The sequence below is a fragment of the Pleuronectes platessa genome, chromosome 15 (genome assembly GCF_947347685.1).
Source record: "Pleuronectes platessa chromosome 15, fPlePla1.1, whole genome shotgun sequence".
Taxonomy (NCBI): Eukaryota; Metazoa; Chordata; class Actinopteri; order Pleuronectiformes; family Pleuronectidae; genus Pleuronectes; species Pleuronectes platessa.
Genome location: NC_070640.1, coordinates 19,785,975 through 19,802,141, shown reverse-complemented (window position 1 = coordinate 19,802,141; position 16,167 = coordinate 19,785,975). Strand labels below are relative to the sequence as shown.

Genomic DNA, 16,167 nt, shown 5'->3' with positions numbered 1-16,167 from the left:
GAGTGAGGGAGGGAGGCGTGTACGACTGGCAGCCTCTATCCCACTCACATGGGTGGTCTGCTGTGTGGCACACTGAGAGACGATCACCAACCTGATGTTTGGATAGGGCCTTTATTTACACAATGCATGTGCATTGTAGTCAGTTTTTTCAGCAGTGTAGAGAACACGCCTGACATGTTATGTGTGAAAAGGCATTGTCCTCCCATGGCCCACGTTTCAGATAGAGTTTTCAACTTCTTTATTATTTCTAAATTGCACTGTATTTCACACATTTTTCCAAATATCATACTCTCTACGGTTGTCACTTATTACTATTTCCAATAACTATTAATACACTGTATAAAATGTTAATAAGTTATCAAGAAAATGTCCATCATAGTTTTTCTCAAACTAAAATGATTCAAACTGATGTTTTTGGCTAATTCACAATTCAAATCCCGCAGATATTCAGTTTACAATCATGTTAACAGTGAATCATCACAAAAACGATGAATCCATTATAAAACCAGTTAAACTGTTAAATTATTAATTACTCAATCTACATAATAGGGCCAGTTCAATTTTATAGGATTTAAAGAATGATCGTATTTCTTCTCAAACTTTCGTTCTTACAATATTTTCTTATCCCTTGAAAACCAATTTGACAACAGTGCCGGAGAACATTGAAACCATGACACAAGATTGTTGTTTCGGCTAGGGATGGGCGTTCGATTAAATTGTCTTCGTCGATCATCGCGGAGAGTTAATGACGAATTTTCGATTAATCATTAATATTTTCGAGTTCAAAAATTCACTATTTACAAGCTACATTAAAATGCAGTGGAAAAAAAAGAGTGTTTCCTCATTGAGATCTTTATTACAAGATGAACAAAATATGCGCTGCCGTGATCTTAAGCAGCGGAGCCGACAGCTAGAAGCCGGTGCTACTAAACACAACTGACCCTCGGTTTTTTTTTCTCCAAAATAAAATAATAATAATATAAAAAAACATAATGTTAAACAACAACTACAAATATATAATACTTAGGTCTGACAGGTTTTGCCAAATGTAACTCAAAACTATCAAACAAGGTACTGAGTCGAGAAAGCTTCATAAAAATAACCAGTAACTCACATACAACTTCAGCACCAGCCTACGGATTTGTGTTGTAAAGATGAGCATGTTAAACTGCTCTGGGGTCAGACGCGAACGCCGCCTGGTGACCGTCAGTCCAGCCGCAGAGAAACTCGCTCTGAGGGGACTGACGTCGCCGTGATACACAGGTAGCTCCGTGCTAACTTGGCTAGCCCGGCCGCGGCTCCGGTGTTTGCGCTCCCCTCGTCCGTGTCAGACAACGCAGGCTCCTCGTCTCCCCCAGTCTCTGGGATAGCTTCGCAGTGTTGGCAGTGAACCAAGTCATTTTTTAACTCAAAATGGTCCCATGCAACACTTCGCCCTGTCCTCTTCATGTTTACTTTGGAAATGGAACTACACGGTAACTCGCAGCCAGTCGCAGGTAACTGGGTAGGACTGTGGCGTTTTTTTTTTTTCAAACACTGCCCCCCGTGGTCAAATGTGTAATTAGCGAATTTCTCGATGAAAAAATTATTTCCTCGACGAAATTCTTAATGATCAATTAATCGATCGTCGATTAATTATGCCCATCCCTAGTTTCGGCAACATCTCATTATCGAGTGTGTTGTCTGTGTCCAGGCTCGTCGGCAGATGAATTTGTGACGCGTTGTTTCAATTGGAAACAAAACCAGTAGGAAACCACGAAGACCTAAAAAAAGACAGAGCACCCAGATTCATTCACAGACAGCCTGAGCTGCTAAAAAGGTCTGTGCTTTTTTGTGTCATGGGATTGCTGCCAAATACGTGTGCTTTTCATTGAGACTAAATTTATTCAGTATTATTTGGTTCTGTTCTTGGTTTTTATCCAACAAAACTGTGCCGACAGTCTTCTGAGGGTTCAAGTGGTGGTATAAATTAGTGTTGTTTGATTGATATTGATTTAATCACTGATTGAGTTTTAAATTGTCTGTCACTCTTCATTAACTACTGAACATATTCCTTCTGAGTAGCAACATGCTTTTCTTTTAAGTTACGAAATATGAAACTTGATTTGAGGTGAAACAAAAGTCAATTGGAGGCCATGGAGCCTGACATCGGAACAGTTCATGGGAATATACGAGGAGGGAGAGGGGAGAAAAAGAAAAGAGGAGCTGAGCTGTGACATTCCAAAGATGTTTGTTGGGCTTGAATGGTTGCGCACTTTGAACTGAGCTTCCGTTTAGCTGACGTACATTTCCTCAGAACAACAACAACAACAGCAGCAGCAGCACCACCACCACCAGCAAATGAGACACCCTCTCTCCCATCTGTGGGCATACATGGTGTCATGGATATCTGCCATTTGTAGCAGCTTGTTATTCCAATTTGGGACATGTAAACTTGTTTTGACTGGTCATGTGCCGCTGCAGTGACAGGACGTGCTGGATTCGGCACAGTTCCTGACACAACATCAATAAACAATGCTTCTGGAATATAGGCTCACAATAACAATCAGCCACTACGTTAACACATATGGACAATTACGTAAGAGAGACCCATCAACACACAACAAAACATGGCTAGTAATTAGGGATGTCACATTACCGAAAATTTAGAACTCGATTCCGATACCACAACATTTCCAAGATTCTTGATACCCATTTCGATACCACCGCAAAAAAACAAAACATAACAATAGATTCCACTTACTTCAACACACAAAAAATATTTGCTCATACCAAAAAACAACAGCTATATACTCAAGTGCAAGGCTGTAAGCAGTAGGTTACTACAGTAATAGTGACAGATCATTAAAACATATGTCTAAAAGGATAACAGTATCAGTGTTTCTTCTGAAAAGAACACACAGAACAGTGTGTGTGTGTGTATGTGTGTGTGTGTGTGTGTGTGTGTGTGTGTGTGTGTGTGTGTGTGTGTGTGTGTGTGTGTGTGTGTGTGTGTGTGTGTTTGTGTGTGTGTGTGTGTGCTCGTCTAAGTGTCATATCCTTCAGAGCAAACCAAACTAATACAAAGCAACATCCAAGTAGTGCACGAGTCTCAACAACCTCTGACCAGTGACAGTATTCACCATCAACATGCAAAGTGAGCACAGGTCAGCAGGGGAGCGTGGAGGGAGGACACAAGGTGTGCGGTGCCGTGATCCTGATGCAACAGCAGCAACCATCCTGCAGCGGCGGTTTTGTATTGTTGGGTATGTGTGGAGTGGTACTGTAAAAAAAAAAGGAGCACTGAGAAGTTTTTTTGGTACAGGTATCGGCTCTGGTGATATTACTATTAGTAATTCAATCTTTTTTCTTGGGAGATGCAGGGGTACTAAAAGTTTGATTACACAATAACCACAATCATCTGTCAGAAGGATATTATAAAGATATGAATATTTCACTTTCATCTCAAAGCCACGTGAGAACAGGTAAAGGATAAAGCAATAAGGACCATAATCAGGTGGAGCCTCCATCAAGAGTAAAATGTGGGAAATGAAAATCAGCAATGAAAGAAAAAATAACAAAGGAGGTAGACAGCAGAGAATTTGAGGCCACATTTCCAGGGTGATATAATCTTCACTATTGTCTAGCCACCTGACCACTGGGAAAACAACAGCACTGTCTGCTGCCAGAGTAACACTACCACACGATAGAAACACCAGCGCTGGCTTTAGCACGCAGTTCACAGGGGAGACACGGTGCTGGAAAAAACACTGAACTAAAACTCTTAAGGCCAGCACATTCACTTACACGTATTCAGAGCTCTATTACTTTGAATTGATTTCCCTCTGCCGCAAATAGGAGGGGGGTGAGCCTCTTTATATATGTCAGATTAAACTTGGAGGAGGGAGAGAAAATGGAAAGAGATGGAACGACAAGTCCTGAAGTCCTTAAAAAGAGGAGAAATTCGATCCTCTCCAAGTGTGTCACAGACTCTGACGATCCAGCCAGAGCAGACTAAAGATAATACTGACATAACCCCGACATCACGCCAGGCTCCAGCTCCCTCCCGGTTTAGGCTCCACCACACACACAAACTCTGCTCCTCTGACACACCTGCTGTCAGCTAAAAAATCTACTCTCTCAATATGAGCAAGATAACTTAGATTTTCAGGGTGGAAAACGTTGTTTTATTAATTACACTAATTTCCATGTTCACATAATCACTTTGCAGCTGCATCCTGATTATAATGCGACATGTCTTCCTTCGTCAGAAAAAGGCAGTTGTGCATCATTGGAAACCGAGAGTACTGTATTCAAAGTACACTTGCAAACAAAACCTACGCCTTAACTGTGAAGCCGGCCCTGTCCTACACACCTGTGAACGACGTGTTATGGTGGTGTGTAGGGCTGCAACAACTAATCAAATTAATCGATTATACTAACTAATTTAGTCATCGATTAGCCGGGTCTATTATAATACACGGCACGGGCGAAAAGCAGTGAAACAAAGATACTAAATGTATTTTTCTGTTCTAAAGCACAAAAACGACCCACTGGAAGAGTTTTATGTCTATACAGACATGTATTCAGCTTTGAGTCACAGAGAAACTCCTCTGTATTAGGCAATTCATATGAATTTCAGACATCTTGAACTTGGATTAGGAAAACTCTGATATAAATAGCTGGTATCTGAAACTGGAATTGTTTCCATTAGTAATTTGCAGCTGATAACAATTTAATACATGTAAAACAGCATTGTACAAGAAGAGCTGCTGGAAAAGTTATCAGATTAATTGAAAAGAATTATCGACAGATTTATCAATTATCAAGTTAATCGTTAATTGCAGCTCTAATACTATGTATAAAAGGTGGTATTTTCTGCCTGTTTGAAGACATGCTCACATTGAGTCATTAGGTCATGCCATTAGTAAAATAAGTCGTGCAATTGTTATAATAAAGCTTAATTACCCCGAGTCATGGCCAATTAGTCAGTCTCATCCTGGATTAAAGCTGGGTGTCTGCAGTTAACTTCCAAAGGCGAGGGTCTACTTTTGCCCTTTTTCTTTCGATTTAGCAGAACATTTGTAGTAAATCATGTTAGGGTTGTGGTTTTAAAAGTTGTCAGCCAGCTTTGACACATTGTGTACAGAAATGTGACTAACTGCCGTGGCAAACATTTGTGGGCATTCCTCACTGTAATCCAAAGGAATGAGCACAGGTTAACAGGACATCATGCCTTTGTTGAACTAAATAAACAAGTGAACTTGCAGATGGTCTAAATTTATATCAGATGACTAGTGAATGTGTATAGTGAAATTTGACTCCACTAAAAGATTGACATCTCATGGAAAAGACAAACCTTTACTTTGATATTAAAAAAATTGGAAAATGACCGAGAATTAGAAGCATGTTTCTTAGTTTCTTTCTTATTAGCCAGCAATATAAACGATAGGGGATAAACAAATGTGCTCTTTTCTTAAGTAGATCTGATATATGTTGGACCCAGTGCAACACAGGAAGGTGACTGATCAGGCTAAGGGATATGTATTGACACACAGCATTAAAGAAGAAAGATTTCCTATTAACTGTATTTTTGCTCCATTAAAGTTGTGAAAAATTCCTCAGCTACTCAGTTTCTAATTAAGACATGTATTCATGATGCATTTCATTCTTCCCAATCCAGAGCCTGTGTGTTACGGGTGGGAGCAGCTCTCTCGATCACACACTGCAGTAGGGGGCAACCCACAAACATACAGACCCTGACAATCCCAGACAGAAGTTAGAATTCAGAAGGGTGGTTATACTTCAGCAGAGTCAATGATGACAATGCAGTGCAACAAGTCATTTGCACATAAGGGCCGGAAATACGAGCAATCTGTCAAAACATCTAATAAACATCCAGCACATACAGGTTTTAGATAACTCAGAGCATGGGGGCAGATTTTGTGACTTGGGGGCAGTAGGTGAACGACCACACATTACAAGTCAAACATAGTGATATTTTTCCAAAATGTGCTTTTTCTTATGGTTTAAAACATAGTTGTCTATATTTCAACACCCCATTATAGTGTATAAGTGATTTTCTAAAAACTTTAAAATGTTGTTACGGTTTCCTCATCAAGAATGTTTATTTATCCATAGTACATATGACGACAATACAACTGTTTCGAATTTGTTAGCTGTTTAGCTGTTCATGGTGGAGAAATGGGCTGTTTTTAATGCTCTGTTCACAGCAGTGGAAGTTTTCTTGTTAACTCTATGAAAACGCTACTAAAACATTGCTAGACATTGAGCAGGGTTGAATAGATTTAGAATCAAACAGTGTCTTCAGCATGACAAAAACAAGCAGAAAAATCTAAAATCCCCCAGTGTTGTATAGCTCTGGAACTAATGTGCTACAAAGTCATGTATTCCTGTGTTGTACTTCCAATGGGCTGGATGTAAAATAAAGATGCAGCCTCCGGTTAAACTTCCCGTCAGTTCAGAAATTTCCCAAAATGACTTCTGGAAATGGAATCAATCTCATTCCACTGTAAAAAAAAAAAAAAAAAAAAAATATTTAAACGAATCACGTGTCAAATGAATGGAGCTTTGAAGACTGAGCTGTTTTAGCTGATGGCTGCAGAGTGATGTCTATCCAGCAGAAAAGACACTTAATAACAGGCTCAGTTACAGGCCTTTAATCCTGCGCTCTATATGAAGATTACGCATTCTGTAACCCTCAATTGCATCAATAATTCTTTGGTTGCATTATTAGCCTACGCACTGAATTTTAACTGAAGCCCACGTCTGTCTAGAAGAGACATCTATTTGGAGTTACTAGGTTTGAGGCTCTCTCTGGCCACGGTCTCTGCCTGCGGTGAGATTCCTGTAAATCTGTTGAACATTTTAGGCCAGGTCAGGTTACAAAGGGACCGTGCTGTTACAGCGATGAGGTGAAATGTCCAACACCATATTTTAGGATTATCTTTAAATGTGACCATCTGTCTAAACCTCTGGATTAAAGACAGGACCACAGTTACTTGGAAAAAAGACAGAGGGGAGGGCCGGGAGACGGAAGGGGGAGTGACGGCTGACAGATTAACTATGAGGACTTCTTTAAATCTGCATCTGGCCCCGTAGGCTCTGATCACAAGGCGAGATGGGAGGAATGGGAGGAATGCAGGGTACAGTGGCTGATGAGGTGGGAGTTTGCAAAGAAAAAGGAGAACTGGGGGGGAGCAGAGGACATGTAAGGACGCAGGATTCCCTCCATGAATAGTATAAGAAAAAATTCTCTGGCACCAGTCTGGTTTTTTGTCATTGTTATATACATAAAATGACTATGGTGCATGTTACTTCAGTAATGAGAGAATTCTTTGTTCTCCCAGGGCCGCGAGTTGGTACTAGAAGAAATAAGGAAAGCATTCAGGAGCGAAAATTTGTAGAGTAATCTTACAACGAGGTGCGACAAGTTTGACGGTGTCTTGTTTCTTTACACTGTTTGAAACACTCCAGGCGTTTTGTTCCGTGAGCACACAGGGTCATGAGATATGGTGGTTAAAATGATATTCGCATCTACTGTCTCATTCCCTTGGACATGCTATAGTCAATCAATTACTTTAAATGGAGCGGTGCCAAGTCTTTTAAAGAAAGGCTTTACCTATTTCCATCAGGCATAACTGCATGTGCACACCAAGATAAATAATATGGTTTGCCTTCAGCGTGAAAGTTCAAATGAGGGGACGCAGTTAAAAATGTATATATTTGCAGATTGCTGTAAATTGTAGGGACTCTTTAAGGTCAGTGATGCAAAGAACTTTCCTTTAAGCGGTAACACAAAAGGGATGCAATGAGTAAATTAATAATGCATAATTATGCAGCAATTAAGTAAGCGAAGCATACCAAGGAAAAATACAGGCCTTTTCCTTGCAGATCCAGATTTATCTTCTGGAAAGTACATCTCCAGCAACATAATATCTCCAGAGCGCTGGGTCACATGGTCCCACAGCCCAGTCTCGCTGGACCTCTTGTTGCTAGAGAGACTGATGAAGCTCAGCGAAGAGCAAGGGGTGATGTTGAGGTGAGGTTGTGGTATCGAACAGAGTTGCTGAGTTGTCCTGAAAATCGATATCAGCGCTACTAGTCTGTACGTTTGCTACATGTGAAGTTGTCTGGCGGCGTATCTTGTGTCTTACACCAATAATACTAACGATGAGCCACTGTGCCAACTCTCCAACTGCCCTTGGTGTGGACTGGCTTGCATGCCGATTGTTGACGTGTGTTTATGTGTTCATGTCCCTGTGCGTTTGAGTTGTGCTGGGAGCAGGGAAGGGATAAATTTAGCGCTTTAGCCCCAGACTGGAGGCAGTGGCCCTTTATCCTGCACTGTCCTACTTAACAGAGTGCTGCTCTCTGCTTCTGCCTGCCACAGCGCACCAGGGCTCACATATTCACCTCCCAACGTCGGGGCCAAAACAATAGAGGAAGAATGTGCTCCGCCACATAACACAACACAGTAATGCAGAAAAGCACAGAGAGCCGCATTAGTTTACGCCGGCATTAGTGTCATTGTATATGTTTTGCATTCATTCATTATCAATCACTCTTTGGAACATAAGCTGCAGCACACTGGCCTCATTTCATAACAGCTTGATTTGTTAATGATGCTTTCAGTCAGACGAGAAGTAAACGCACAGCAGACGACACATATTTAAAGTGGAGTAGAGATCTAATGTTCTTTTTGCAGTGCAGCTGGAGAGTGCTTTGTAGACCTTGTGAATTCTGCCTTAAATACAGAGTGCATACCAAGCAGATGAGAAGGCATGATATCCCCTTTGTCCCGATCAAATTGACACATCAAAGATTTAATGTTGCTCTGTATTTCGGTAACGCAGCCAATTAGAAGCAAGTCAACCCGTTAGCTGACCAATAGAGCACAAGCATCCTGCTTCACCTTGGAAACACACGATCCCAGGGCGCATTTCCCTGCTGCCATGACAACCAAGAGGAGCTCTCCCTTGCTCGACCCCTCACTCCCACGAATCCCGCCCCCCCCCTCTCTCTTTCTCTGTGTTTCCTGAAGTCTACCTAGCAGCTAAAGGTTCCCAGGAACAACCAGGCTGCACAACTTGGAGCTGCCTGTCCTCCAGACAAAGAGAACTACTGTCAGCTGTACCAGCACCAACACATACTGCTGCCTTTGCAGATCACGTTGAAAACAAAAGGCTGTTACCGATCAATGTGCACAGATTTATCAACAAAAATATGTCCATAACAGCTCAAGTGTTTTCAACATTTTATTTAAATATTCATATTTTATATTCATATTTGCGTGTCTTATTTAATCACTAAAATGACGGCTCCTCAGAAAAGACACAGGTAATCCTCCATAATAGCTTGATATGAAAAGGAGACAATACGAGCAACTGATGGCACCAGAAGAGGTTATCATTATTAAAGAGTCCGAAAATTCAGTTTGCTGCCTACTGCTTACCACACACATCGGGCTAAAATGAGAAAGCTGGGAGGGGGAGAGATGATGTAAGCATTTCAACACAGGCAGAGGTCTGAGGTTATGAACACTGTGAGCTAGCAACAGCCTCCACCAACTGGAGACTATAGATGCTGCACAGAAGTCATCCCATGATCACAGACATAATCCAGTGTTTCCCATATATGCAGATGTGTTTATCTTTCAGTATTTACTATTTTTAGCTTTTGAAAAGTCTGTATGTATAAATGTATTTGTGTGGGAAAATATGATGAGTGTGCCACATGTAGAGCTGTAACATCTACAGAAAATGAATGAGCAATTACTTAACCAATTAATGGTAGCACAATTAATGTGGCCATCATTTATTTTGATCGATTTATTCTCAATTATGTTTTGATGCAATATCCTAGATCTACATCTTTGTCACAAGACTGAATGAAATAAGATAATTCTAACCCTAACCCTTTCTTTGCAGCGTTTCCAAATCACATAAAAGCCAAGAGTGGTAATAAATAAAGAGGGTAAAGACTGCACGAAATGTCAACCCTACAGACCAGTATCAAAGCCTCTGTGAATGAAACAGAGGCAATATATGTTAATTCAAAAGCTCTTATATACAGGAGCGACCATTTACTGTATTAATTCGATTTTTTTCAAAACCAGTTTTATAGATAAGATGATTAATTGATTAAATATGAATATATTAATAATAATTTAGAATGAATTTTTAGTTTTTCAACAGCCAATAAACTCTAACCTTCGAAAGATTTCAATATCTGTGCATCAGAGACCCAATAATGACAGTTAGCATCAGTGATCCTGTTGATACGATTAATCCTTAGTTCTCTGTAAACTGTGATATTCCCCAGTTCATGTTTTTAGTGCTACAACCATGCAGACTATGTTCCAAAACCTTTTATGAGAATTGTATGGTCACACTGGAAAGAAGATATGGTCATGCAGACAGTTTGCTTCTCACAAATCCACTTGTGATTAAGATGTAGAGACAATACTAAATAGTGCCTGACCTACTAACTCGATGAAAGGTGAATAAGGTGCTTAGAGGAGCCAGATGAGCTGAGGTGTTAGCAAACCTTGTTAACTAATCAGTCCAGTGTGTGTTTCTGTATTTAAGGAAGGAAGGAAGGAAGGAAGGAAGGAAGGAAAAGTATCCAGGGATGATGGGAATGAAACAATGCAAAAGTCACTGGACAATAAGAGTGGGAATTCCCTGCAAGGTTTCCATTCTACTCCCTGTGGAATCATGTAGTCACTGAGAATGAGGTAAGTTGTCAACATGGACATAAAGGCCATCGTGATGCCACCCAAGAGGATGTTGTGACCCTAGGGGTGAACACTCTCTGTTGACACTGCATCCTTTCTACAGTTTGCTATGGCAGTAATGATAGGACAAACCTGAGCAGTGCTAAAACACAAAGAAGGTTGAGGAGCTCCAGATCACAAACAAGCAAGAGTACCCAACATTACTTTCTCCTGCAGAGATGAGAACCAACATCGCTTTAGCCATTTAATAGATTACAAACACCACAGCCCTACATCAGTAATAAAGAACAAAAAATGTTTCACCCTCAGATCAACTGGTCTGGGAGCAGTAACATAAAAAACACAAAACGATTCCAAGTGAATTTCTGTCAAAGGTTTGTTGTGCTTTGTTTGTCTAAATCCCAGCGTGGCTGGGGCACAGCGGAACACAGTGAAGGGTGAGGAAAAACATCCTTGACGACAACGGAGATTCAGGGTGGTTGCACCACTATTTATAACCTGCCCAGTCTGCTCCGTGACAGCAGAGGGGGACTGAGGGAAAGCGTGAGAGAGAGAGAAACTGAGAGAAGAGGGAGGGGCGAGAGAGAAGCTGACACACAGACAGCAGGTGGCCTGTGAATTTCAGACTCAAGGAAAGGACCATGGTTTTTCCTTTACTGGGGCCCTCTGTGATTAGTGTACCTGGTAAAGCAATAGTGCTACAAACAAGACATGAAAATAGATAGCTTAAAAGAGAAATGAGTTCTTCCATATTATTGTGTCTATTGTCTACTAGTCTGCCTGTTAAGTGAAACTCTATTATACACGTCCTGAGAGATGTGAGTCACTGTCGACAGATACGAGGCCCTGAAAGAGTTCTGTATTAAAGCTGACAACTCTGATCTGCCACTCCACACAGTGGGAACACAAACACAACTAGCTTGCAAACAAACACAACACGGTCCCGGTGGTCATCTGACTGGGAAATCCGGCAACAATGCTGCAAAACAATGCAAAAGACATCACAGAGTGGGAAGTTTGATAGCTGCTAACTGAACAAAATAACAGTTTCAGATGAGACACTGTAAATCTTTAGAAAGCTCAAAGAATCCAGTAGAGTCTGTCTCATCTGAAACGTTCACGCATTTGTGTCACATACACACGCATCAACTATGTCACACCTCACATTACAAATGTAATCTTAAAACAACACCACATTTAAGAAGTAGGAAGAGTCAGGGAGATCGTTCGGGATTCAAGGCAACAACTGCTACGGTCATTTTCTCCTCCTCTCTACCCACGTCTACATCTCTTATCAATGAACCCAGACACCGACAGCCAGAAATCCAGCTCAGCAGATAGCAAAGAGGAGGTGGTGGATGTCACAGTCATACACAAATACACTCAGAGCAAGAGGAGCGATAGGAGACAGAGAGTGTCGGCACTTGTTGGCAACAGCACCTCTATCAGTCTTCTTTAAAACTCTCATATCACAGCTGTTATGTAGTCTACTGTGCAGGAATGTCCCGAGCTGATCCACAGGACATTTCTTGATACATCAATCATTCAGGGGCTGGCATGGTTATGAAGTCACCGTCTTTTCCTATTTGTCCCTTTGCTGCCTCTCAGGACTGACCAGTTTGCCCCAGGACATAATTAGAGAAATTTTATATTTGTATCCAGTCTACAGTCATACCCATCTCAGCAAATCTATACATTGTGCTGCAGTAAAAGATTCAAAATTGTACCAATTGATCACATGATTCACCTGCTATAAACAGGTACTAGCTGTTTCCTTAGTGGTTAACTTAAATTACTGTTGTTGTCTATTATCCTGTAAACAAAGAGATATGCATTTAAATGCAAATCATTCCATTTTGATCAGATGTGGTCATGTTTATAGGGATCTATGAGCATTTTATTATAAGTTTAACTTTTAAACATCTGCTTACTTTCAATGGAGTTTAAGATTTAGTTAAAGGCCACTATTTGACATCTACTGCTCTCAAGTAAGCTTGCTTAACATAGAGGAAAAATATATAGTTAAAAAAAAATTAGATCCAGTATAAACTCCTTGACCTGGAAATTTGCAACAAAAAGGGGTGGGACATCTCTGATACAATAGATGCTATTTAATATCTACCTCTGTCTAAAACAGACATATGAATGTGAACTAGTGTCAAGTGTTTCCCAGAGAGAATTAGAAACCTATGGAAGTGTTGGTTCAATAGCCTACAAACTTAATTGCACATAAAACTGTAGGCCTGTGTCTGTGGGAGCAGTGATCAGCCCACTGGGCTGCAAAAGATCACAACACAGCCAGCAACAACAACAAAAAACTAAAAGGCAAGAGTAAGGTAAAAATCCCCTTTTCCACAGTGCAGGTACATGCACAGAGCACCGCCATAAAAGAGAAACATTCTGAACAAGAAGTTGACGTAAAAAGTGAGCGTCAACGTACCTCTTGTTGATGGGCTTCTCATCCTTCTCGTAGGGTTTGACGAACCACTTGCCGATGCGAACGAAGCTGCGATTCATGAGGCAGCGCTCCAGCAGGTTGTGAATGGCTTTGAACAGCAGCGTGCGACACTCGTAAGAAAGGCCGTTCTCCCACAACCCATCATCCTCGGCTGGAAAAAGAGAGGAGAGAGACAGAGAAATCTGAGTGGTGTGGAAAGCTGTGTGCGTTTTCTTACCATATTATTTTCAAACCAGGGCAGAACTCTCCAGGGCAGGCAGTGTCAATCGTGACAGAACAAAAACTCTATTTACAATTAGAGCGAGAGATGTGCATGTTACTGCTGCGGCTGGTAAAGGAAAACCACACCAACAGCCATGCACTTGATCAGATGGTACAGTCACTAATAGGGATATTCAAGTGCAGGAACAACTACTGTCAAAACAAATATATTGTATCACCAAAATATAAAGCTTTGATTTTTGAAAGTTTTTCTATGTTTTATTCAACACCATTTAACCCAAGTTGAAAAAGTGACTCATATAAGATTTTGCAATTCAAGCTGAGAAATGTATAACTGTGTGGATGACAAGTCGAAGTACAGTTGAACAGTGATACATTTAACTGAATATAGACACGATACAATGAAAGAATGAATGACCTTGCAGACCCTGTCTGACGAACTCTCTCATAAGCATGTAAACAGCTGTGAGCAACTATATCAACTAATCAAACATACTGGAAACTCAGAAAAGGATCTTGCACATTCACTGTGCACACGATCATATCTGGCGCATAATCATTGAAAGAAAAAATTACAACAAGGTTGCGCTCTGACAATCCATCGAGCATGACAAGCGATTTTCACACCCTGATGCAGAAAACTCACATTTCCTGGAATGCAAAACAGAAAGTCATATCTAGAGTGACATCTGAGAATCATATTGCATAAAGATGGCAAAAAAACATGTAAATGCAAACAAGATTGCACTTGCTGTTACCGAGAGGTGAAAAAGAAACCAGCTGCTGCCTGCTTTTAAGCTATGGCGGTTTTAGGTGCTTTTGGCAACTACACATGTTGAGTTTTAATACCGGTGTTTAAGAAAGCTATGGCTCACAAACTCCCAGCCCCGGTTTTGTTTTTCGGTGCAGTGGGGAAAACCAAGATTTTATCACGAGTCGTTTTGTTGTAAAAAGAAAAGGCAAATCACTATAACACATGGTATAAAACAAAACTATGCACATGTAGAAATTGTGCAGAGAATATTCTACTCATATTTTAAATGCTTACGGAGCATAGTCTGATAATGAATCATGCCAATACATCAACTCCATCATTACGTCCAATGTTATTCTGTCAGTTTAAAACCCCAACCTGAAATCTACGATATACTACAAGTTACAACTCCATCTTGTTTACACCCAAGGCATATGTCATCAAGCAGTTGGTAACTGCCATATGTCTATGTTGTAAAATGATGTGAACACTTTATAAAGCAATTAATACATATACATAATGCAACAAAGAAAACACTCCTCATGTCTTGATTCAGTTATTGGTTATTAAGGTCACTATTTATGTTACCAGAAAATGCTGCTTATTCAGATTATTACGTTAATTGGGTTAATATCCTAATTAGGGATGGGCATAATTAATCGACGATCGATTAATTGATCATTAAGAATTTCCTCGATGAAATAATTTTTTCATCGAGGAATTCGCTAATTACACATTTGACCACGGGGGGCAGTGTTTGAAAAAAACGCCACAGTCGTACTCAGTTACCTGCGACTGGCTGCGAGTTACCGTGTAGTTCCATTTCCAAAGTAAACATGAAGAGGACACGGCGAAGTGTTGCATGGGACCATTTTGAGTTAAAAAATGACTTGGTTCACTGCCAACACTGCGAAGCTATCCCAGAGGCTGGGGGAGACGAGGAGCCTGCGTTGTCTGACACGGACGAGGGGAGCGCAAACACCGGAGCCGCGGCCGGGCTAGCCAAGTTAGCACGGAGCTACCTGTGTATCACGGCGACGTCAGTCCCCTCAGAGCGAGTTTTTCTGCGGCTGGACTGACGGTCACCAGGCTGCGTTCGCATCTGACCCCAGAGCAGTTTAACATGCTCATCTTTCTCAACACAAATCCGTAGGCTGGTGCTGAAGTTGTATGTGAGTTACTGGTTATTTTTATGAAGCTTTCTCGACTCAGTACCTTGTTTGATAGTTTTGAGTTACATTTGGCAAAACCTGTCAGACCTAAGTATTATATATTTGTAGTTGTTGTTTAACATTATGTTTTTTTATATTATTATTATTTTATTTTGGAGGGGAAAAAATTGAGGGTCAGTTGTGTTTAGTAGCACCGGCTTCTAGCTGTCGGCTCCGCTGCTTAAGATCACGGCAGCGCATATTTTGTTCATCTTGTAATAAAGATCTCAATGAGGAAACACGCTTTTTTTCCCCACTGCATTTTAATGTAACTTATAAATAGTGAATTTTTGAACTCGAAAATATTAATGATTAATCGAAAATTCGTCATTAACTCTCCCGACGATCGACGAAGACAATTTAATCGAACGCCCATCCCTAATTGTTACACCCATATCAGAGTTGCTCTCTGAATCCCATTCTGCGCTGGCCTGAATGCTGGTTTAATCTCATTAACAGCCACTGCTCACATCTTACAGGACTTAAGCTCCTTTCAGTCAAGTCACCAGCAAACATCTCCCCAAGTGTGCTGCCTCTGCCTGAAAACAGACCAAATAAATACCAGTTGTGACGCACACCTTCTTGTCAGCTTGACATGCGCCAGCTCAGCACAATCCAGCCCAGAGGCAAGTTAATCACATTTTATTGAATTATTAAGTGAACCCATGGCTTGCTCTTGGAATGGAAAGGTAGGTAAAGATATTTTAAATTTAGATGGTTCTCAGGCTATCAAAAAAAGGAAATTACATCGATTTCCTCCCGTGAACAAGAGAGACACCAATGG

The 16,167-nt window shown here is 40.8% G+C and overlaps 1 protein-coding gene across 1 annotated transcript in view; it reads right to left on the bottom strand.

The window, feature by feature from the left end:
- The window catches only part of med13a (mediator complex subunit 13a), a 77,116-nt gene that overhangs the window by 41,556 nt on the left and 19,393 nt on the right, over positions 1 to 16,167 (bottom strand). Inside the window, exon 3 of the mRNA XM_053441265.1 lies at positions 13,179 to 13,347. Within this exon, the coding sequence (XP_053297240.1) occupies positions 13,179 to 13,347 (169 nt within the window). The remainder of the gene's footprint in view (positions 1 to 13,178; positions 13,348 to 16,167) is intronic.